The sequence below is a fragment of the Harpia harpyja genome, chromosome 16, assembly GCF_026419915.1.
Source record: "Harpia harpyja isolate bHarHar1 chromosome 16, bHarHar1 primary haplotype, whole genome shotgun sequence".
In the NCBI taxonomy this organism is placed as follows: Eukaryota; Metazoa; Chordata; class Aves; order Accipitriformes; family Accipitridae; genus Harpia; species Harpia harpyja.
In genome coordinates, this window is record NC_068955.1 from 12,186,362 (window position 1) to 12,211,946 (window position 25,585).

The following is a 25,585-nucleotide window of genomic DNA, read 5'->3' on the forward strand; positions in this document are numbered from 1 at the left end:
GCCTTATAGCAAAGTGTGTAAGTAGGACAGTATGTCACAGAAACTGAAAGCTTGGTTTTTAGAGATGAAAAAATCTCTCTGCCTGATACTGAAGAAACAGTAAGTCTTCCCCTTTTGAGTGAAAAATGTGTCTTTAGAAAAGTAACCTCTTCCACTTGTGATTTGCTGACAAATGTCTGGAAAAAGATCTCATTTTTGTAGTTTGCAGGCAGGTGTTTAGAAGAGTATATACTCTTATTTTAACAACATAGTATTTGCAACCTTATGAATTGAGTTTGGATAATCTTTGTCTACTGTTCAAATGCTTTGTGTGGGAATGGCAAGAAGCTACGTATTAGTTACAATACTGATGCTGATTCTTTTCCTGTATTCTAGTATCTGGAATCAGTTCGGCCACTTATGGATGATGAAGAGTTCAGAAGAATGGAGGGTCTTGCCAAAGATTTTGCATTTAATTTGGGACCAAGGCTTCAATGGTATTTGAAACTAAAATCCTGGTGGGCCACAAACTATGTGAGTAGATAAATAGGAGGCTCAATTATTCAAATGACATAATATAATTTGTTCCCTGTTGCCTTTTTTTGGCTTAACTTTTATTCTTTCTTAAATGTAAAAGGCGGCAATTGAAACTGCCTAATATTTTTGTAAAGTGCATCGGAGACCACCTGATTTGCACGGAAATAATTTGTGTGATTTGGTAAACAGTGTGGTGAATGGAACTTGAAAGAATGAATCCTCATTTTGTGTTTGTTATTCTGGAGCAGCTGATTTAGCTTTTGCTGTTGTGATTGCTTTTGAGGTCTGTTTATCTACTTCTTAAACCTGATAACTGAACAATGGGCCTGGCTACCCAGGTAGTTTAGAAGAGTGATTTAGGGCAATTTTTTTATAGAGAGCAGCTAAAGCACATGGAAGAGAAATAAAGAATTGTAACAATAAGTTTGGGGGTTTTTATCAAAAGGAAAACCCAAACCCCAACATCATAGTGAGAACTGTAATATAATTCCTTCCTGATACATTATCTAACACCTAGCTGTACCCGGTAGCCTAAGCTGTCCTGGCAAAGGCTACAAAACGTTCAGGAGATCTGATTCATCTTAAATATTATCTGAAGATCATGACTTCTTCAGAAGCTTATCAGAGAGCTACAGTTGAATTTAATTTCATTCTCTTGCCCCTTTTTTTCTGTTTTCCCTAAAGTTTAATGCAAATTAGGTATTTTTTGTTTGTCTTTAAGTAGGGAGGCAAGCTAGCAGTTTCCTTCCTGCTTCTCTATGGAATGTTGTGTTGTGGAATCCTTAACATAGAAGACAAACTGTGGAAATTATGAGATTTTACTGCTTTTGTTTTTCTTCCTGCTACAGGTTAGTGATTGGTGGGAAGAATATATCTACCTTAGAGGACGTGGACCGATTATGGTTAATAGTAACTATTTTGCAATGGTAGGTAAATACTATAAACACATGTGTCAAAGCAGCACTGTAAAATTTCTGCCAGGTATCTTATTTCATGATATCTTTCTGTTTAGAAATCCATTGCCACTGAGTATGTGACCTTTGTTTTTCTTTCTTCTAGTATAACCTGTAGCCAATGTCTTCAAGTTCAGTGCTATCTTAATAATAAACTTAGCACATCTGCCACTTAGGCAAACTTATGTAGTAATGTTTTATACAGTTTTGTGCTTACTGCAACAAGTAATCTTTCAAAAGCTCCATGTAAAACTTCATGGGTAACGCAGTTCAACAAGGTGTGTGCTCATGTTCGCAAATGTCTGTATGCAAAGTAAAATTGTAAAAGACCCTAAAATTAAAAGCAAAAAGAGGAAATATGGTAGCCTTGGATGCAAGTTTTAAGTAGCACTGTCTTTTCTACTAGGATGATTAACAGCTAACATGTATGTTTTAGGACTGATGATGTTTAAGGACATTGTGACTTAAAGAAATTTAAGTTTCAAGTCATCAACTCACTGCACTGGTGCACTTACTATGTTTTAAAGCCTTTTCTATATTGACCAGAAGAAGCTTTAAGAATGTGGATGAGAAGTACTATCAGTATTTTTTTTTAAATGTAGTCTGGTAATCATTAACTTATGATTCTCATGTACTTTACAGGACTTCCTTTATTTATCTCCCACAACCCTGCAGGCAGCTAGAGCTGGTAATGTTATCCATGCCATCCTGCTCTATAGGAAAAAACTGGACAGACAAGAAATCAAGCCAGTATGTATATCGGTTTAAATGGCTTTTGATCTTTTTTCAGCACAGTCGGTAAGAAGTTGATCAGTTTTCAGAATGGGAGAGGAGAAGAATGTCTTATTGTCAGAACTACATGTAAGATGTAACTAAACTTTTGGTTCCAAACATCTTGGCTATCACCTGAATTGCACATGGGCAGAAATTACCAACTATGAAAAATGCAGGATTCTGTCATGCCAACTAATAGCAGTATTTGAAATTAACATATGTGTTTGTCCAAAAGACAAATAGAGGTTTGTACTTGCATATGTTAAGTATTCCATATAACAGATGTTATTCATATGTGCTAGGCATGTAATGGTACTTTTGAGCCACTGAAGTCTGAAAAGTCTGTGGTATCATGTAGTGTGAGCACAAGGGGTGGTTGGGACAAAGGACTGGACCTTGAGGTCAAGAGCGGGCCAGTGGCAGCCTAAGTACAGATGATAATAAAATCCTGTGTTGCATTAATTTCTAGGTAGCAAAGATAGGCAAGGGTGAATCCCATTCTGAATTTCTGTTCTGTCCAGCGGCTGTGTGTTGTAGCGAACAAATCTTGTGGAAACAATTAAGCAGTTTTGCTGAAGGTCATGGCAGCGATGTGATTAGTTGTATGTAACCACAAATCTGAGAAATGTGAAGTTTTGTTCCTACACAGCCAGAAGTAGCTTTAAAAGAAGAAATTAAGGGGTAATGCATGCTGCATGCATAAGTTCTGCATCCGGACCAGCCATTGAGAGCTTTTTGGACTTCAGATGCTAGCTAGCTTCAGTCATCCCTCCCGAAGGGTGAGCTTTTGGTAGGAGTGAAAAAAATACAGCTACTGGAATGTCAGTGGAGTCTTCCACATGTAGTTCAAGGAAAGACAATGAATGGGGGGGGTCACTGAGTTGATGTATTATAAATCTTAGTGTTCTACTGCCTGTCTTTAACCAGATCCTGTTTTTTCTTTCCTTTTTAATTTGCTAATTGTGTATGCAAAAATACATTTTAATGTACATTTGTGGCACAGATTCTTCTGATGGGATCTACTGTTCCACTCTGCTCAGCTCAGTGGGAACGGATGTTTAATACCTCACGTATCCCAGGAGAGGAATCAGGTAAGCAGGGCCAGCCAAGGAGAATAAACATCTAAATGGAATTCAGGTTTTGGGGTATTTTCTGCTAAACTCCTGTTTTTCCAGGTAAGGATCTGACAGACACAAGGACACATCAATACTGTGTTCCAGTATCCAGGAAGTAATGAATTGCTATAGAGTGCATAGATGTTTCTCCTTTTAAGGGTGATTTTGAAACTTCTGCAGTGTTTTTTGTCTCTTCCTTTACTTAAATTTAAAACTAACTTCAAGAAACTGTTGTCTGCCCTGTGTTTTTAATTTATAAATAACCTTTACTTTTCTGCTCTTTCAGTATCCTTTGATGTCCATGTTTTTATCTTTGTAGAAGTTGTGTTCTCTTATCTGAACCACTTTAAACTCTTTTGCTTGCTTGACTTTCCCTTTTTCCTTTCAGCTTATGATTCACAACGTCCCAATGTATTCTTCTCAATATGAACACATGTTCAACGCTAATTGTTTACCTGATTTAGAGGCAGGTACAGTCTTAGTCCTGTCAAGGTTTTCAGTGCCACTGTTACCTTGACCTTTTGTATGCACTGTAAGACATCAGCTAAGTGAAATCACCTGTAATAAGGACTGTGTCCAAAACTTTCTCTGTAACATATTAAGAAACTGTATACTCTGGGTTTTGTTAGTTCCTGCCCTGCCCAAACTCCCAGCAATGGTCTGGTTATCCTAAGCTATGAGTAACTAAGTCCTCACATTTTAATGTTGAGGAGCATACCTGTTGACTTACAGCAGGGTCATTTTCACCTGAGTGTGTTCCTGCAACTTCTGCTTATTGTGGGAGACTAAGGATATGTTTACATGGTCACAAGCAATCATGTTAGCTCACTCAAAAAAAAAAAAAAAAAAAAAAAAAAAATTGTATCCGTAAGTGACAGTTCATATACAGTTTCTCACGGTCAGTGTACATATTCATGCATCCATTAACACTGCCTATAAACATAAAAGCATGTCACATTAGTCAATGGCAAACCTTCAATAAGTTGTTTGTTGTTGTATCTCAACATAAAAATATCATATTTTTTTGATGGTCAATACATCATCCAAGATCTTGAGGCTGATTCTTCTCCATATGGTTTTATTTTTCTAAAGGTAACATATCCCTAAAGGTTCATCATGGGTTTTTCCCCAAGGTAGCCTCCAAAGATCTCCATCAGCTTATCCTAAATTTTCCAGGCTAAAGCTGGTTTTTATGATCTTAATATTAAAGTGGCTTTTTTTTTTTTTCCCCCTGAGTTTCGTCACTGTAAAAGGAGGCAGGTTGCATCTAGAAATACTGACATTATAGTCAACAGGTGGAAGAAAACATTGTTATTAATTTTCTCATTCTTTGAGAAACAAACTAATAATTTCACAGCAGATTTGAGTGGAGACTTCTGTTGTTGTTGTGCTTTCTACAAAAGCTTGAGCTATATCTACATTTCTCTGATATGGTTATATGCTGAAGAGCTTCTCAGAACTGAGTTCACATGCTTATCCAACACTGCATCGTTGTGGCAGCATCAGAAGGAAATGCAGCATTTGGCAGATTTATCCTGACAGTCATGATTAGTGCAGAGGACAATCACTAGGAGCTTGGCATGCAAGCTGTTATTGGTTAGTCACCTCTGTTGGGAATGTACGTATGGGCTGTCACTTGAAGATAGGATCTATTTTTTTAACTTTCTTTGGGATCTGTAACTCACTCTTACGTTTCAAGCTGCCTTTGAGCATGTTAGTCCCACTCAGCTACAAAATAAAAAACATAAAAGAGTTTCTAAAGAGACACAGGGATGTGCCCACTCTTTCCTGCTGGAGGTCTGACGTTTGCTGCACTGTATGAAGTTGGATAAGGGGGGAGAAGTGGCATTGGCTAGTGGATAAAGCAGTAGGTACATGTGTCAGGTAAGGATTTTACTCTGTTCTGCTGCTGGCCTTTGGTAGATTATTGAGGATTATTTCCCAGCTATGCCTCAGCTTCCTTTATGTGCAAAATGGAGAAAAACATATCCCTGATGTGATTACTCCCTGATCGTGAACTAGTAGCTTAATTAAACTAGCAAGTTTTAAAAGCTCTGTTGGACAACTAGTGTATTAGCCATTGTTATTTAGAATACTTCAAGTACTGAAAGGGCTACCCTTGCCCCTTCCCTGTCCTCAATAAAATAAAAGGTATGAACTGTTTGCATTTAGCTTTGGATTTGGTGTTCTCTTAATCTGAAATGAGTTTTGCACAGAAGTGTAAAAGTGACCCATTCTAACTGTAACACCTGTTTGAAATACGTCCTGTATATCTTAATGGTTCTCCTCAGTTTCTCCTGCTTAAAGTCTTTCAAGTTAAAGTACAGTCAGCATCATAAAATTACCTTATTTTCCTCCTAAGCACTTCACGTTTCCTCTTCTACTTTTTCAGTTTTTCATTGTTTTTATTTTCCTAAAAGAAAAACAACTTTTGTCATTCTGTATGTGGATAAGTGAGTTATAAAGACAATTTTTCCAGATTCTCATGAGTAGCTTGATTTCTTGCCCCCTGATTTCAATTATATTTTAAGTATTTTATGTATGTTACAGTTCTTAAAGGAGCAGCATATTTAAAAAAGAAAAAAATTCTGTGGCATGTCTTCATGTTAATTGGTGGTAAAATCTTAACATTGTATCCTGTCACTTGAGCAATTGTTTAATTTTCATGTGTTTTAACAAAACACACTATGGAGTGAACCCCTTCTTTTAAGCAGGGCCTTATGTCTTTCCATTCCCATTTTTTTTTTTAATAGGAAACCCATGCAGCATGTTACATGTATCTTCAGATGTACATAAATGACTACTTGGACTGGCAAGAAAAAGGAAGGGATTTTTTTTGTATTACAACAAATCTGTATTCCAGGTGCATAGATCTGTATTTAGGCCCATAAGTAAGGTGTCTGAAAGGTAATTGCCAGGGCTCAACAGCTCTTCTGAAGTCAGTTGTTGACTGTACTGGTGGCTAATGATCTCACTTTTGCTTTTTGTACTCGAGGTTGTCTTTGTATGGGCACCTCGTGTACATAAGACAGATAGTCGAGGTGTCCTGTCTCAGGCTGGGATTATAGAAAAAGTTACCTCACTAGCTGATTGCTTTGCCTCTTCTTTTCCCCCTCTGTGGCGTTTCTCCTCAATTCACAATCCTTGTATTAATGTACTTGACAGCTGGATGGATGCATCTGCCAATCCTAGCACTTTTATCACAGGCATCCTATCTTTGGCAGAAATGCAAATTGGATAGCCAAAGGCATGATTAGCATAAAACTTCTGATTGGTAGATGGAGCATACCTACCAAAACTTTATGGATAGCTGAGAGCACCCAAAGTATAGAACTCTTTCCTGGTACAATGTTTCTTAGAATCATGGCTTTTAGGCTTAGCCCTCATTTTTGACATCACCTTTCTTCACCATCTCAATAATAGGTCTTTTCAGATTCACAGAAATATAACAGTTCTTTGGGGTAGTGAAGGAATTCAAATAACAGTTTTCATCAATTGAGGGCTTTTCCCGACTGCTGTAGAAACCTTCATCTGTGATTTGATACAATGCCTTCATGACTAAGTTCAGGCTTATCCCAAGTAAGCCATATAAATAATAAAGTGAGGAAAAAATTGTGGCCTAGGTTTCTGCCTCACTGACTTCCATAACACTACACTTTCTGGCCATAGATGGAGTATTCACTCTGCATCTGCCAAGATAAATGTGAACAAAAGCTTATGGTACTAAATTTTGGCTCTCTTAAGACTCCCCACAGATTGTACTGTGAGTTGTCTAGCACTTGAATGCAGATGATTTAAAAGTACCTTTGCTCAGACTCACCTAGCATGTTCTTTTGCTGACTGCTTAATCAGACTACACTACTAGTGCTCACTTTTCAGATACACAAATACAGATTTAGTTGCTTAATATTGGCTTTCACTGTGGAAACTGGAGATGCTATATATGGGTATTTGACTGTTTCATGCAGGAATCTTTGTGCTGAAATAACATGGGGAGTGGTTTATTCCACACTATTTATTACTTTGTTAAACTAAATAAACTGTGGCTAACCGGTAGTGCATGCAGTAGGTATTTGACATTATTTAGCGCATTAGTGTTTTGAGACTTCAGCTTTGTTTTCACGTAAGTGATTGCAATTCTAGATACTCTCCAGCACGTGAAAGACAGCAAACACATTGTTGTGTATCATAAGGGACGTTACTTCAAAGTGTGGCTGTACCATGATGGTAGACTATTGAAACCCCGAGAAATTGAACAGCAGATGCAAAGAATTCTTGATGATGATTCAGAGCCTCAGGCTGGCGAAGAGAAACTAGCAGCTCTTACTGCAGGAGATAGGTATGGTGGTTATTATTTTTTAAATTCATTTTAGTATTTAGAAATTATTGCATAACATACTAATAGAATATTGGCTTTGGAATTTTAAAATAGTCTGCAGTCAGTTATTATACTTCAGTCACTGATTTTGTATATTGCTAACATGTAACAGCTCTTCAGTCATTTATAGCTACATGGAGTTAAAAGTAATTTTGCAGTGGCAACCCTGTATACAGATTAGCTATAGTTAGCTGGAGAAGTTTGGTTTAATCATAGTTATCATAAGAGTGGGAGTAGGAAGCTTTACAGATTTAATTACACATATTGAACTACTTGAGTTTTATATTTACTGTGGGGCTCACCGACATTTTAAAGAATATCTTAAAAATTAAGATTGTGAATTCAGTAACTTACTCCATATTCATGACTTGCACCTACAAAATAAAGCAGTATGTACTCAGTTGGTTCTAAATGCAAGATCACTGAATTCAATTAAATTGTGACAAACTTAGTTCAATCTGTCTAGTTGTTTCTGGACAAGGGAGAGAAAGAGCTGTGGATTTTAATATACTTTCTTACTAGGAGTCTTTCCTTTTTCTCACTTTCTGCTTTAAAACAAACTGAAATAATTTTTCATTGGGAAAACCACATAAATTTATAAATAAACACGCAAGCATACAGAAATTACACTGTTCAGGACTTTAACTTCAGATCTGTTTCAGGTACTTACCATGGAACTTTTTATTGACAATTGTCCAGACTCTTAGATTTAGGTGTTACAACAATGGATATTAGTATCTGTTGATTGTTTTCATTATTACTACTGTTTTCTTCCATATATTAGATATTTTCTTTTGTTCAGGTATAAATGTAGATGATCTATGCTATACATATTGCATGCCACAGAATTGTTGAATTTCTGAGGATTAAGCTTCACACGTGTGATGACATAGAATCATAGAATCATTTCGGTTGGAAAAGACCTTCAAGATCATCAAGTCCAACCATTAACCGTGCCCCCTAAACCATGCCCTGGAGTACCCTGTCCACTCACTTTTTGAATACCTCCAGGGATGGTGACTCAACCACTTCCCTGGGCAGCCCATTCCAATGTTTGACAACCCTCTCAGTAAAAAAATTTTTCCTAATATCTAACCTAAATCTCCCTTGCCTCAACTTGAGGCCATTTCCTCTTGTCCTATCTCCAGCCACCTGACAGAAGAGACCAACACCCACCTCACTACAACCCCCTTTCAGGTAGTTGTAGAGAGCGATAAGGTCTCCCCTCAGCCTCCTCTTTTCTAGACTGAACAACCCCAGCTCCCTCAGCCGCTCCTCATAAGACTTGTGCTCAAGGCCCCTCACCAACTTGGTTGCCCTTCTCTGGACACGCTCAAGCAGCTCAATGTCTTTCCTGTAGTGAGGGGCCCAAAACTGAACACAGTACTCGAGGTGCAGCCTCACCAGTGCCGAGTACAGGGGAACAACCACCTCCCTGTTCCTGCTGGCCACACTGTTCCTGATACAGGCTAGGATGCGATTGGCCTTCTTGGCCACCTGGGCACACTGCTGGCTCATATTCAGCCGGCTGTCAACCAGCACCCCCAGGTCTTTCTCTGCCGGGCAGCTTTCCAGCCACTCTTCCCCAAGCCTGTAGCGCTGCATGGGGTTGTTGTGACCCAAGTGCAGGACCCGGCACTTGGCTTTGTTAAACTTTATACAATTGATATGTTGAATTGGTTCCTAGGATTACATTATACGTGTATTTTCAGAATTTTTCACTGCTGATATAGTTTAAATGCAATGCAAGTAGTTGCTTCAAATTTGATAGAAGTGGGAGGAATGTCTGATAGTGATCTTAAGGGTGATAAAACATTGACAAATTCACGTAATCTGGCTATAAACCAAATTCTTTTTGCAGAGTACCATGGGCTAAAGCTCGACAGGCTTATTTTAGCCGTGGAAAGAACAAACAGTCCTTAGATGCTGTTGAAAAAGCAGCGTTTTTTGTGACACTGGATGACATCGAACAAGGGTACAGGAAAGAAGATCCAGTGAGGTCACTGGATGCATATGCAAAATCCTTAATACATGGCAGATGTTATGACAGGTACAGTATTGACTCTGTGGGAAATGCCTTCTCTTTTTTAGAATTTCACTAATTCACGTGGCTAATACATATGAATTAGTGACTTATAAGCTGATAAGTTTCATAGAATCATGGAATGGTTTGGGCTGGAAGGAACCTTCAAAGGTCATCTAGTCTACCCCCCTTGCCATGGGCAGATACATCTTTCACTAGATCAGGTTGCTCGAAGCCCTGCCCAATGTTATTTTGAACACTTCCAATGACGGGGCATCCACAACTTCTCTGGGAAACCTGTTCCAGTGTCTTACCACCCTCATCGTAAAAAAAAATTTTCTCCTTTATGATGAATCTAAATCTACCCTCTTTCAGTTTATAACCATTGCCCCTTGTCCTGTCACTATGGTCTGTGCTAAAAAGTCTTTGTCAGTTTTTCTTATAAGCCTTCTTTACATATTGAAAAGCCACAAGAAGGTGTCCCAGAGCCTTCTCTTCTCTGGATGGAACAATGCCAACTCTCAGCCTATCTTCATGGGAGAGGTGTTCCAGCCCTCTGATTGTTTTCATGGCCCTCCTCTGGACCCGCTCTAAAAGGTCCATGTCTTCCTTGTTATGGGGACCCCAGAGCTGGATGCAGCACTCCAGGTGGGGTCTCATGAGAGTGGAATAGAGGGAGAGAATCACCTCCCTTGACCTGCTGGCCACACTTTTTATGCAGCCCAGGACATGACTGGCTTTCTGGGCTGCAAGCGCACATTGCCAGCTCATGTCCAACTTTTCATCCACCAGTACCTCAAGTCCTTCTCTGCAGGGCTGCTCAATCTATTCATCCCCCAGTCTGTTGATACTGGGTATTGCCGTGATCCAGGTGCAGGACCTTGCACTTGGCCTTGTCAAACTTCATGAGGTTCAAATTTATGTCTATTTATTTAAATAAACTATTATTTAAAAAAAAAAAAAAGCCAAGAACTACTGCATTTGAATGTGAATTTTTGAGAGATGAAGTTACAGTATAAAAATGGTTTTGAAAGGTATAAAACCATAAGGAAATCTTAATTTCTTTTGTAGGTGGTTTGATAAAACATTCACTCTTATAGTATTCAAAAATGGCAGAATGGGTCTGAATGCAGAGCACTCTTGGGCAGATGCTCCTATTGTTGGACACCTGTGGGAGGTAGGTGTTTAGTACAAAAAGTTAATGCAGCAGATAATGTGATATGGTTGGTGCAACAGTCCTGAAGATCAGCAGTTACTTTTAATCCCTTGCATTCATGTTGTTGATGAGTGATTATGGGCCTGTGTCTACAGCAACTGTAGAACTTAAAAGAAAAAAACCTTGCTTAAAAGAAAAGCTTGCTGTCCTTTAACTTAAAGGTCTTTATTGCATTTTAATGAGCATAGATGTCTTCACAGAAAAGTGATACAGCTCCCCATCTAACTTGTTTATAATATTTTAAATCAATAGATTGTTGCCTTTTTGATATGGCGTATTTTGCATATATACATGCTCCTGAAGCACCTACTCTTTCTTGTGCTATAAAAATCCCAGACTTACTTTCAAAATTTAAAGAAATGGTACAGTTTAGCTTTTCCTCTAAAGCACTGTTTGATGAACTGCAGATTGATATGCTGTTTAAATTATGTCTTGTATTTATTTCCAATGAATGGAGTAAATGCCCTTTTTGTCAGGTCTGTTCATCATGAGCTTAGTTTATTACTTGAATTCCTATTTGATTTTTTTTTCTTTTTCTTTTTGAAGCTTAAACCCATAAACAGTTACATGACTCAATCAGTCAAAACTATTTCATAAACATTAGTTAATTCTGATTTTCATTATGTATGCAAATGGGTCTCAGGTCTGACTGGTGCCCCAATTAATTTCCTAATTTTATTATATGAGTGTTCCCATGTGTGTAAGAACAAAAAATCCTCATTGTATTCCCTAACCAGGGAAGAAAGAAGGCCAAACTGATTTGAGACAGACTTGACAGTGCAGTTTAGCTCAATGGAAAAGAGTTACTTTGTTTTCTTTTAATGAATGATGTTATATGCTTTAGCTCATATTTCTGTACTTAATATTAGTTGGTTCATTTTCTACTAAGAATTAAGATGACTAAAATAAACTAAGTAGGATTTAATTTCCTAAAAAGTTATTTGTTGTTAGCTCTTTTATAGATTGTCTATTTTTAGAGTAGAATGGATTAAGCTTTATTTCGTAGTTGGCATGTTCTGACCACTAAGTGAGAAAATTAAATTAAAAGAAGATATTTAAAATATATGTGTAGAACATGCAATAGATTTTTGTCAAGCTTTTTCTTTCCATGTTGACCAGATTCAAATCTATTGATAATTGTCTAGTGGTTTTTGGTTTGGTTTGGGGGGTTTTTTGTTGGTTTTTGTTTGTTTGTTTGTTTACATTGAGGATGTTGTTTGAAATCTTGTAAAACAGACCCTTTTTTGTCTGTTGTTCAGGTTGTATTGTTCATCTTGGAAACATTCTACTTCCCTACCCAAGAGCTCTAGTGCATATATAAAATAAGCTGCAATTTTGAGTGGGATGCAAATCTTAAAAATGATTAAATTCTTGTAGGGAGATGCACTTACTCTGAAAAAACCTGTTTCTTGATGAACAAGTTTTGACAGATAATAAACTTGCAGAAATTCTCTAGAATCTAAATTTAACAAAGGTTGTGAAATCCAAGACTTTAAGACTGACTTTTTTTTACTACTAGTAAGTTTGAGGTGGGTTTTTAACTGAAACATTTTGATGGATTCAATAGCATCTAGCACAATGTACCAGTGTAACTGAACAGGTGTTTATGCATATCTGGTATTCTTCCCACTCAGAACACAGGTAAAAATGCCTTAAAATAAGAGGTAAAACAGAGAGCTTCACTTGCAGCTGTTTTCAGTATTGTATATTGTATTTCACCATCTGCTGAAAATGGGTTATATTGATTTCACAATGAAATCCTAATGTTGCAATTCTGAAGAAGTATCGTTCTTTGCAGAATGTAATGGCAACTGAGTATCTTGAACTGGGCTATTCAGAAGATGGGCATTGCAAAGGAGATACCAATCAAAATATTCCTATTCCTACCAAACTACAGTGGGAAATTCCAGAACAAGTAAGTACAGAACAGCTAGTGGTTTGATGAAGAAGCTCCTCTTTTCCTGAGTAATCAAATAATTTAAGTAATTACTGATAAACCCTGTAAGTCAGCTTTAAATTCCTTTTGAGTCCTGTAAGATGTGTATTTCATGTGTGGACACTACTCAGTTTGCTTAAAAAGATATCAGAGGTTTTTAACATCTCTCTAAAAATTCTGGCCAGGAAATGCCAACTTTTTACTAGAAACTTTCTTGGTTGGCAACATGTCAAAAATAAGTGGCCACCTATTTTAAATAGTAACTGTATTAAAATGAGGTTTAAGTTGCTGAGATTTCATTACTATTGTCACAACAAATGCTTGTGTAATGGTTCCTTGAGATTAGCTATCTTTTTTCTGTCCAAAATTCTGTATACATGTCTAATAAGGTTTGATTCTTTTTTTTTTTGCCTGAGTTCAAGACAAACTGCAACCACCTGTTTGGATTTTAATTTTGAATAAAAAGGTAATGACTGGTGATATGTTTAATTAAGCACGTATGGTAGATTGGAAGCCACACAGCTATTGCCATTCTATCTCTGTGGGTCATTCTTTTATGTTCTAGTGATCTGAACAGTCTTAATGCTGATGTTTTTTAAAGTGTAATTTTTGGACTTCAGATGTGTATTGGCTTAAAACTGACTTATTAGCTGTTTGAATTTTAACTTTGCCAGAAAGATAGCTTCTCCCCTTTCTCTAAAGTTAGATTATTTAGATAATGATGTTCCTGGCATGCCTAAAAGCAGCATTTCTTACTTATCAATTAAAAATACTTACACTTTTTCAGCAGTTCTCTCAAATGCATGTATATGCATGTATGTGCATTTATTTATTTATTTATTTACTTTAGTGTCAAGAAGTGATTGAGAGGTCTCTGAGCACTGCCGTAGCTCTGGCAGATGATGTGGACTTCAATTCATTTTTCTTTGATGCTTTTGGGAAGGGACTAATAAAGAAAGCAAAAACCAGCCCCGATGCCTTCGTGCAACTTGCCCTGCAGCTTGCTCACTATCGGGTAAGAAGAACAGACTTTCTGGCTCACAGAATCTCATTAAATAGGGTATAGCATGTTTGTGATTAAAACATGTGACTGTGTAAAGTACTTTAGAGTAATCTTGCACTGCTTGTGTAAGGTTATTAAAGACATTCAGTGGACATTGGTACAAACCCTAAACAGATTACTAGCTGGAAGTTAATAGTCCAAAGGTTGGCACATTGACACTCGTGCAGATTTTTCTCTTCTGCTTAGTTGGTCTATCCCTAGGCATTTTGGACTTGAAAGAAGTGGATATGAAACTTCTAGTAGCTGTGTTTATAATCTAAACGATGTTGTTATCTAAACGATGTTAAACTTATCTTTTAGTTTGGAGTCACCCTTAATTCAGTAGTCATGAACACTCCCTAACAGAATTAACAGAAATGCCTGCCTATGTTTTCTTCTTCACCTTTTTTATGACGTGCTTTCAGAAAACACCAGTGTAGCAACATGCATGTTTTTCGTTTTGCTTTCTAGTTGTTACTGTTGAGGTACTGTTCTACTTTTTTTTTTTTTTTTTCTTTTAAAGTAATACCAAATGGTTTTGCAAAGCATCCGGATTTCCTGGCTACTATCACCACTTACAGTCTTTCTTACCTTTGGTTAGGGTAGTTACATGGCAAATAGTTTGATTACCTATCCTCTTAATCTAAAACTGAACAGTCTGTCACGATCTCTTCTGATGTACATTTTAGACAGGTATAGTTCCTAACGTGTTAGATAAACTTCTATCATTTGGCAACTTTTAATCTGTAGATTGTGCATATCTACAGGAAATATGGAAGCCACGCTTCCTGGATTTTGCAGACTGTTTTCAGTTCTCACATTCTTGAAATTCCCCACACTGGCATGCATCTCCATGCTATTAAACTTTTAACTGAAAATACTTTTAAGGATGTTACAGTTTGCTTGATTACTTACTACATCTGTGTTAATTAGGAAAGCACTGAACTTTCAAATAGTTTTTTGATAGCCTTTAAATCACCTTCTGTTATAAACTGAAGAAGACTGAATATAAAACACAGAGCGTAGTCCTTCCTAGTTTGGTTGTTCTATTAGCTTTTATCAAATCCTACTGCTAATCTTCTTTTTTCCTTTATTATCTTTAGGTAAGACTGCTAATGGTGGGCTACTAAAAAATTAATGTTGAGTTTAATTTCTGGAGTGATTCATATCCTGTGTGCTTACCTTGAACTGTTCATTAAGAAAGAGGGGCTAAGTCTGGCTAAACCTTTAAGTTCTTATTTTTCCCTTTTCAAGGACATGGGAAAGTTTTCTTTAACGTATGAAGCTTCTATGACACGCTTGTTCAGAGAAGGCAGGACCGAAACTGTTCGTTCGTGTACTGTTGAATCATGCAATTTTGTTCGAACCATGGAAGACCTAACTGAAAGTGTAAGTTCATGATGTTGTTGCCTTATACAATCCATAAAGCACATGAGTTATCACTAGATATCCATATAAGCTCCCAAATAGTTTTTAAACACTTAGAGTGATGCCTTTGTTTTTTAGGAATGAAGTGCAGCATAAGGTAATTGTCCACATTTTCTATCAATATGGCAGATATTCAAGGCTATACTGAAAGAGAATGGCAGTAACATAGCCAGATATGCCATTTCTTACAGTTCCTGAACTCCAGAAAACTGAGATGACTTGTGAAATTTTTGTGACTTGTAAATCAAACATAGGTTTGTAAAACAAGTAATCTCATAACAGTTAGGCTTTCCTTTCTGATAGGGAAGCAAGTATTATTCACAGGAAATAAGTAGTTCCTCTTACATGTTGATTTCAGTGGGCTTTTTAATCTTTCTTGTGATGTTCTGATTAACAAACAAAGCAAACATGGTCTAGGGGAAAACTTCTTGGTTTGGAAAACTTGGACAATACTGGTTAAAATGTTTGCTATCAAAATGGAAGGGTGGAGGACGGTCATCTTGAGGGCTGTCTGTTCTTTAATCCACTGCTAGTCACAGTTTTCACAGATACAGTTGATGAAATAGAATCATAGAATCATTTAAGTTGGAAAAGACCTTCAAGATCATTGAGTCCAACCATCAACCACGTCCACTAAACCATGTCCTGAAGTGCCTTGTCTAAGCGCTTTTTGAATATCTCCAGGGATGGTGACTCAATCCCTTCCCTGGGCAGCCTGTTCCAACGCCTGACAACCCTTTCAGTAAAGAAATTTTTCCTAATACCTAAACCTCCCATGCCACAACTTGAGGCCATTTCCTCTCGTCTTATCACCAGCCACCTGACAGAAGACACCAGCACCTACCTCACTACAACCTCCTTTCAGGTAGTTGCAGAGAGCGATAAGGTCTCCCCTCAGCCTCCTTTTCTCCAGACTAAACAACCCCAGTTCCCTCAGCCGCTCCTCCCAAGACTTGTGCTCCAGGCCCCTCACCAACTCGGTTGCCCTTCTCTGGACATGCTCCAGCACCTCAACATCTTTCCTGTAGTGAGTGGCCCAAAACTGAACACAGTACTCAAGGTGCAGCCTAACCAGTGCTGAGTATAGGGGAACAATCACCTCCCTGCTGCTGCTGGCGACACCATTTCTGATACAGGCCAGGATGCCGTTGGTCATCTTGGCCGCCTGGGCACACTGCTGGCTCATATTCAGCCAGCTGTCAACCAGCACCCCCAGGTCTTTTTCTGCCAGGCAGCTTTCCAGCCACTCTTCCCCAAGCCTGTAGTGTTGCATGGGGTCGTTGTGACCCAAGTGCAGGACCCGGCACTTGGCCTTGTTGAACCTCATACAATTGGCCTCGGCCCATCGATCCAACCTGTCCAGATCCCTCTGTAAAGACTTCCTACCCTCCAGCAGATCAACCCTGCCTCCCAACTTGGTGTCATCCACAAACTTACTGAGGGTGCACTCAATCCCCTCATCCAGATCACTGATAAAGATATTAAAGAGAACTGGCCCCAGTACTGAGCCCTGGGGAACACCACTTGTGACCCGCCGCCAACTGGATTTAACTCCATTCACCACACCCTTTGGGCTTGTCCATCCAGCCAGTTTTTTTGCCCAGCGAAGAGTACACTTACCTAAGCCATGAGCTGCCAGCTTCTCAAGGAGTTTGCGGTGAGAAACGGTGTCAAAGGCCTTACTGAAGTCCAGGTAGACAATAAATCATTACATTTGCACGTTTTGCTAAGCTGAAGGTGATTTCCAGTTCTTCAGTATCAATAAAAATTTGACCAGAAAAAGAGAATTTTGTTAAATAGGAATATACTCAAGGTATTGCATCCAGGCCTGAGTAACAGCTGCATGGGTAGAAGTTCTAATGAAAAAGACCTAGGACTGTAATAATCAGTAACTGAATACTAACATAACACATTCAGTGCTATGCCATTGGGAAAAATGGAGCCCTCAGTTAGTCTTGCCCTTTATTTTTAGTAGTCTTTTGTCTCTGCACTTTTTTTCTAGTACAGCATTAGCTGGGGTGGTGTGGGTGGATTGGAGACAGTCTAAAGGAAAGCAAGAAGGATGGTTAGAAACCTCTGAAGACGATCTGTGAGGAGAGTTTGAACTTATTCTTGCCTAGTCTAAAGAAGAGAGAACACTGTGGAAGAGGTGGGGAGCCAGGTTGTGCTCAAGATGATAAAAAGGCTTATGCAGAGATGATAGGAACAATCTGTTCTCTGTCCCAGGAAGTAATGGACTTAAATTTCAGAAAGAAACACATTAGGGAAACATTTTCTGCTGGTAAGGATAATGAGTAAGGAGGGAAATAGTGAGAAGCCTGAAACAGATTACTTGGGGAGGTTGTGTTTTCACTTTGAAAATCTTTAAAAGTAAGTTACATAATGGTCCTTCAGGACAGAGTTTTAGTTGATCATATCTTAGGGCAGAGAAGTCTAAGCAGATGAGCAGATTAGCTTTCTTTAGAAAGAAAGAACCCCATGATTCTATGAATAAATGTTGCTGGAAGAAAAGAGTTGCACAAAGCAAGAGAGAAACTTTCTTCTCCCTCCTCTTTCTGGAAGTTCTATGTAGATAAAATCCCCCTGGATTTATCAATATGCTGTGCTGGGAGCTGTGATCAGACCGGTGCAAGTCTGGAAATCCAGCCATGTCAACATGTCATACATAACTGTATGGCACAGCTACTGTACAACTACCCTGTGTATAGAAAGTAATTTTGACATAATCTTAATGTCAGAATTAACTGCTATTACATCTCTGCAGTTAACATCTGCATTTTTGTTAAAGGCATAAGGTAGCCCTATACATGGCAAGATCATATATATAGCAGACTTCATTCTGCTCACTTCTTTATTTTTCCAATGGTTACTAGAAACATGTTTCTTTTTCAGACTTGTTGATTCATTACTGCCCTTCACCTGGAATGATCAGCCACAGAGCGCAGGAAGCCTGCCTTCATAATGCAATTTTTAGTTTTTATGTGTCATGAAGATTATATTATATGCATTTGTATATTATTTTAAAAAGAGTTGTCTGCCTTTACTGCTTGCTTCTACTTTTCTCTGGGTTTTTCCTTAGAATTTTTCCTGAGCACTTGTATCCTCCATGGACTATCCACAAAGCTTTACTCCTGAATGCCAATGGTAGGCATGCCTAGTATGACTACAAGTGATTTATTAGTTTATCATGCTGGCGGCCAATAGGCTGCTCACTGTGTCCCAAAATAAGTGGTGTAAAATGCAGTGATGCTGGAGATAAGAAGTGACAGTTTGCCATATACTTGGTGTGTTGCATTCCACATTATAAAATCTTAATAGAATGGCTGTCTAAGTGTTTTGAACAGACACTTTCTTTCAGCCCTTGCAACATTGATGCAGTGTTCGTAGAATCATAGACTATCTCGAATTGGAAGGGACCCATAAGGATCATTGAGTCCCACTCGCTGCTCCTCCCAGGAATACCTAAAACTAAACCATATGACTAAGAGTGTTGTCCAGATGCTCCTTGAACTCAGACAGGCTTGGTGTTGTGACCACTTCCCCGGGGAGCCTGTTCCAGTGACCAACCACCCTCTCAGTGAAGAACCTTTTCCTACTGTCCAATCTGAACTTCCCCTGATGCAGCTTCATTCCATTTCCTTGTGTCCTATCACTGGTCACCAGAGAGAAGAGATCTGCACCTCCCTCTCCACTTGAGGAAGTTGTAGACTGTGGTGAGGTCACCCCTCAGCCTTCTCTTCTCCAAGCTGAACAAACCTAGTGACGTCAGCTGGTCCTCATATGTCTTGCCCTCAAGACCTTTCACCATCTTGGTTGTCCTCCTGTGGACACTCTGATAGTTTGATGTCCTTATATTGAGGTGCCTAAAACTGCACACAGTACTCGAGGTGGGGCCACACCAGTGCAGTGTAGAGTGGGACAGTCACCACCCTCAACCAGCTAGCTATGCTGTGCTTGATGCACCCCAGGACACGGTTGGCCCTTTTGGCTGCCAGGGCACACTGTTGACTCATATTCAACTTGCCATTGACCCAAAGTCCCAGATCTCTTTCTGCGGGGCTGCTCTCCAGCCTCTCATCCGCCAGTTTGTATGTATAACCAGGACTACCCTGTCCCAGGTGCAGAATCTGGAACTTACTCTTGTTAAATTTTGTATGGTTGGCGATTGCCCAGCTCTCTAGTCTATCCAGAGCTCTCCGTAAGGCCTCTCTACCCTTGAGGGAGTCCACAGCTCCTCCTAATTTAGTATCATTGGCAAACTTACTTAAAGTACATTCAAGTCCTGTGTCCAGATTCATTATAAAAGCATTGAAGAGCACTGGCCCTAAAATTGAGCCCTGGGGAGCCCCACTGGTGACTGGCCGCCAGCCTGATGTAACCCCATTTATTATAACTCTCTGAGCCTGACCCATGAGCCAATTGTTCACCCAATGTATTATGGACTTGTCTAGCTGTATGCTGGACATTTTGTCTAGAAGGATGCTGTGAGAGACAGTTATCAAAATCTTTGCTAACATCCAAACCATCCCACATCTACTGGCTTCCCTTGGCCAGCTAGTTGGGTGACCGTGTCGTAAAAGGAAATTAAGTTACTTAAACAGGACTTTCCCTTCGCAAACCTGTGTTAGCTGTGACCAATAGCTACATTGTCTCTCAATTGTTTTTCAATAACTCCCGGAATGACAGTCTCCATAATTTTACCAGGCACTGAATTGAGACTGACAGCCCGTAATTACCAGGGTCTTGCTTCTTATCCTTCTTGAAAACTGGGACAACATTTGTCAGCTTCCAGTTGACGGGGACCTCTCCATATTCCCAAGACCATTGAAAAATAATGGAGAGAGGTCCCGCGATAACATCGGCCAGCTCTTTTAGTACACTGGGATGAATCCCACTGGGCCCTGTACGCTTATGTGCCTCCAGCGGGAGCAGCAAGTTTTGAACAAGTTCAGGGTTGGCTGGGAGTTTATCATCCTCCCCAGTCACAGTCTTGCAACACAGGGCTCTGGGGGTCCCAGGGCCCATCATTGGTGTTAAAGACAGAGGTGAAGAAGGCACTAAACATCTCTGCTTTGTCTATGTCCCTATTTGTGAGGAGCCCTTTTTGTTGTCCTTCACAGTACTAGCCAGCTTGAAGTCTAATAAAGCTTTGGCCACGCGAATTTTCTCCCTGCAGTGGCAAACAGCGTCCCTGTAGTCCTCCCGTATTGCCTGTCCTTGCTTCCAATGTCCATATACTTTCCTTTTCAACCTAAGTTCTAGAAGAAGGTCCCTGCTTAGCCAAGCAGACCTTCTACCCCTCTTGCTTGACTTCTGATGCTTTGGAATTGCCTGCTCTTGAGCTCTTAAGAGAAGGCTTTTAAAAAAAGACCGGCATTCAGGGACTCCTGTACCTTCAGTGTTGTCAGTTTGCCTTCTAGAGTGGATGTTGCAGTTGCAGCTTGCCTTAAATCATGCTGAGGTTTGCTCTCCTGTAACTTTTTAAGACTAGGGTCTCCAGAAACTAAATGTACAATAATGTAGTAAACTTGACTTGTAATCATGTTTGATTCTGGTTTAGATCACACTTAAAATACAAATTTGTTTTCACTATGCATTGTTTACAGCAGGTAATGGTTGACACTTGCTAATACCTGAAATTGAATACATGAGGTTGAAAAGTCAGAGGATACTAGTATTTGGTGTTAGTTGCATGCATCGTCTTGTACTTTTACCATGAAGTGCTCTAGGCTTGAGAGCCATTGCTGTAACTTAGTTTCTGCACCTCCATCCTCAACCCAGTTCACTTAACTGATTTTTTCTTCATCTTTTTTTTGTTGTTAGAATGAAAATAAGCTTAAGTTCTTCCGGCTTGCTGCTGCCAAACATCAGCATTTATATCGTCTCGCCATGACTGGTGCTGGCATTGACCGTCATCTGTTCTGCCTTTATGTCGTGTCCAAGTACCTTGCTGTAGATTCTCCTTTCCTTAAGGAAGTAAGTGACTTTTGATAACTATTAATTACAGTAAATAATCCTTTGTTTACTTAGTGTTTCGTGGTATCTGCTTACATGCTTGTAGAACTCTGGTTTTCCTAAGAAAAAAGGTAAGAGTTTAGCTAGCATTGCTTAACATCTGCTGGTAGATTTACGAGTTAGTTTCATTTTGCTTTATGTATACACTTATTAATAGATCTGTAGTAATGCTTTCTGTGAGGTTTGTAGTGTAATACATGCTATCAAGGATTGCAAGAAAGATATAGTCAGTATTACAAAAAAAAATACTGGTTGCTTCTGGGTTTTACATATTTTCAAGGCAGCACAACAGAGGCTGTGTGTTTTCTCTCAAGAATTTTCTTTTGGAACTGTGGCAAAATCACTGTCTTTTAAGTTACTGTGAGTTAAAGGAGCTGTATATTGTGGGTTTTGGTTTTTGTTTTTTTAATGCATCAACGTTAATGTTACTGTTTATTACCATGACAAATAATTCATTATTTAAACTAGATTTTAAGGTTGGGTTTTATAAAAGTAATTAGATTACTCTTGTTCATGTTTTCTGATTAATAAAAAATGTGTTCCAGCTTGCCTGCAAATTAAACCACTCACATTTGTCTGCTTGCCCTCCTAAATGTGAGTAGTGGCTAAGTCAAGAATAGAACAACTTTCTACAGCTTCCACAGACTTTTGAGATACATGTGTATTGCTAGAGATTTTTACAAGCTTTTAACTTGATGTAGTATTTTACTAGGATTTGAATATTGCCATTAATGATCTTGTTGTTAGCAAGACCTGTTATGCAGAATTTACCAGGCTATAGACCAGATTTATCTGTTTTGAAATAGCATTTCTATTGAAAGAACTTTTTTTCTCTTTAATATATGAGATCATGATGTCAGTTTCTCAATGGTTTGCATATCAGGTCAAGTTTAGCTGTTTCTTTTAACCTTCTTAATTGTTCATTCCATTGAAATGGGAACTGGAGTTATCATTAATATTGCTTTATTGAGTGCTTTCTAACTTATCTTGACTAGTTTTTGAGAAAGTTGCATGTTCTTAAATAGTGTGTTATACTTGTTTGCATCTCTTTCATATCTAATAAAGGTTTTGTCAGAGCCTTGGAGGCTCTCAACAAGTCAGACACCACAGCAGCACATTGATCTAAAGAAGAACCCTGAGATGTTATCCTGTGGTGGAGGATTTGGACCGGTATGTTTGCTAAATACAAGTACCCCTTTAAAAATAGTTTTATTTTGAATATACCAGTCTAAAAATTTCAGATCTGTAATACCTTAATGTTGCACATCAAAGGTGCAACACATGCTTTTAAATGTATGTTTAATGCTTTCCCATGATGTGGATTGCTCTGAAAAATCTGCATCACCTTTTTCTCATCTCCCACTACAAGAATAGATTATTCTTAAGGAAATACATAGTTGTCAAATGAGGTACAGGGTTCCATGGCAGAGAGATCTGATAAAGTGGGGGATTTTATCACATTACTTACGGTAATGGTCCTGCACATGGGTCAGGGCAATCCCAAGCACAGATACAGGTTCGGCGATGAGTGGATTAAGAGCAGCCCTGCAGAGAAGGACTTGGGGGTGCTGGTTGATGAGAAGCTCAACATGACCCGGCAATGTGCATCAGCAGCCCAGAAAGCCAGCCGTATCCTGGGCTGCATCAAAAGCAGCGTGGCCAGCAGGTCGAGGGAGGTGATTCTCCCCCTCTACTCTGCTCTTGTGAGACCCCACCTGCAGTACTGTGTTCAGCTCTGGGGCCCCCAAGATGAGGGACATGGACCTGTTGGAGTGGGTCCAGAGGAGGGCCACAAAAATGACCAGAGGGCTGGAACACCTCTCCCTTGAAGACAGGCCAAGAGAGTTGGGGTTGTTCAGCCTGGAGAAGAGAAGGCTCTGGGGAGACCTTATAGCAGCCTTCAAGTACCTAAAAGGGGCCTACAAGAAAGTTGGGGAGGGACTTTTTATAAGGGCATGTAGTGATAGGACAAGGGGTAACGGCTTTGAACTGAAAGAGGGTAGATTTACATTAGATATAAGGAAGAAATTCTTCACTGTGAGGATAGTGAGGCACTGGAACAGGTTGCCCAGAGAGGTTGTGGATGCCCCATCCCTGGAAGAGTTCAAGGCCAGGTTGGATGGGGCTTTGAGCAACCTGGTCTAGTGGAAGGTGTCCCTGCCCATGGCAGGGGGGTTGGAACGAGATGATCTTTAAGGTCCCTTCCAACCCAAACCATTCTATGATTCTATGCCCAGAGCTACTGTACATCAGGCAATTATTACCATGACAAATGCTTTATTACTTAAACTAGATTTTAAAGTTGGGTTTTATAGAAGTAATTTTATTGCTCTTGTCCATGTTTTCTGATTAATAAAAAATGTGTTCCAGCTTGCCTGCAAATTAAGCTACTCACATTTGTCTGCTTGCCCTTCTAAATGTGAGTGGTGGCTAAGTCAAGAATAAAACAACTTTTCTACAGCTTCCGCAAACTTTTGAGATACATGTGTATTGTTAGAGATTTTACAAGCTTTTAACTTGATGTAGTATTTTACTGGAATTTGAACATGGCCATTGATGATGATATTGTTCTTAACAAGATCTGTTAAGCAGAGTTTATGGGGCTATAGACTAGATTAACCTGTTTTCAAAAAGCATTTCTATTAAAAGAACAATGAGAGGGATCACAGGACTGCTCTTTGCCACACAGAAATTGGGACGACAAATACAGTGTATTTTGGCTGCTTTGTTAAGCTGGAAGTTGGTTTTTGTGGGGGTTTTTTTAATTCATTTATTCATGTTTCTGATACAGCTTTCAGTAGTTCTTGAAGTTGGAATGAGTTTAAATTGCAGTATCAAGGAAACCTAGCTATTGCAATGCTGCTCATTAATGAGAAACTGGCTTGCTCCAGCAGATTATAAAGTCAGTATTTAGAATCCCCCAAAAGGTGTGGTCTGGCAATAAAATAGCTTTTTGGCTGCAGGAATTTCTAACACTTTTTTCCTTTTGTTTTTGCTAATGCTACATTAACTGCTCCCTTTTATTATTTCTTCATTCCTTTAATTTCCTTCCTTCAGTTGTCTGCCTTTCCAAATAACCCTGCTTACATTTCCCTTCAACATTTCTGGTATCCTTGCAAAAACTGCTTTGGTTTGCTGAAGGAGCCCAGAGATTCAGTACATCAGGCTTTCCGTGCATGTTGTGTGTGTTGGTTTTGGGGCTGGTTTTTTTCAGCATTCTGTAGAATATAGCCCTGTAGCACTAATGGTTGGAAGACTATCAGGCTGCTTGGCAGAAGTGGCAGCAAAGAGCTTGAAAGTTGTGATCCTTTGAGTTAAGAAAGAGAGGAAGGAGGGTGGAAGCAGGATAGTCATGGTTTACTAGGCATACTTTAAATATTACATCAGACTGAAACTTGGGAGAGTTAATGCTGCTAATGTTGAAATCGGACCAGAGTTCTGTTCATGGTATGCGTGTTCAGAAACATATCTTTGCTGTAGAGTCGGATGACTTCGCCTTTGGGCAAGTTTTCATACTACGAGGCTTGTATACTCTGTATTTATATACTGTATTTGTTTACATCTGCAGAGTGATCCCATGAAACAGGATGTTTAGGTATACAGCTGAACTATTTTATTCCTTTCTACTTAAGCACTGAAGCTGTATAGCTGCTTAGGACCAGACCTTGATAGAAGGTCTTTGAACAAGTATTCTATTTCAAAATACTAAAACTGAAATATTACAGACATGTATTCAGAAAATGTTAATTCCATGCACTTCAGATGAGACTAGAACCACTTCCTTAAGTGGAATAAATCTTCAGAAATGATGCATTAAATGTAGAAGCTTAATTTTTGCTTGAGAAGAAACTGCAACTGATTTTTAAAACTGCACAGTAAGAATTGTGTAATTATGTATAAGATAATTTAGGAATGGAAGAAAAAAAAAGTTTAGAACTTGTTTTTTCTCTTCTTTCTTCCCCTAGGTGGCTGATGATGGTTATGGTGTTTCTTATATTATCTTGGATGAAAATTCCATCCATTTTCATGTCTCCAGCAAAATATCTTGTTCTGAGACGGTAAGGGTCAGTCCTTTCCTGTGGTTTAATAAATCTGTTCTGATATCTGCTTATAAAACTGTTCTACTCATTGTCCAAAAAAATTTAGTAGGACTTGCAACATACAGTTATAATGTGTTTTTTCTTTCTCA

The 25,585-nt window shown here is 38.9% G+C and overlaps 1 protein-coding gene across 8 annotated transcripts in view; it reads left to right on the top strand.

Annotated features, from left to right (window-relative positions):
* The window catches only part of CPT1A (carnitine palmitoyltransferase 1A), a 49,632-nt gene that overhangs the window by 19,494 nt on the left and 4,553 nt on the right, over positions 1-25,585 (top strand). For 7 of the 8 annotated variants that reach the window (XM_052810744.1, XM_052810742.1, XM_052810741.1 and 4 more), the window contains 13 exons: positions 376-513; positions 1,365-1,442; positions 2,112-2,219; positions 3,247-3,334; positions 7,487-7,697; positions 9,598-9,786; positions 10,831-10,936; positions 12,774-12,890; positions 13,762-13,926; positions 15,208-15,342; positions 21,205-21,357; positions 22,462-22,566; positions 25,362-25,454. In XM_052810744.1, the coding sequence (XP_052666704.1) occupies positions 376-513; positions 1,365-1,442; positions 2,112-2,219; positions 3,247-3,334; positions 7,487-7,697; positions 9,598-9,786; positions 10,831-10,936; positions 12,774-12,890; positions 13,762-13,926; positions 15,208-15,342; positions 21,205-21,357; positions 22,462-22,566; positions 25,362-25,454 (1,686 nt within the window). The remainder of the gene's footprint in view (positions 1-375; positions 514-1,364; positions 1,443-2,111; positions 2,220-3,246; positions 3,335-7,486; positions 7,698-9,597; positions 9,787-10,830; positions 10,937-12,773; positions 12,891-13,761; positions 13,927-15,207; positions 15,343-21,204; positions 21,358-22,461; positions 22,567-25,361; positions 25,455-25,585) is intronic. The other variant, XM_052810747.1, reaches the window with a different exon arrangement.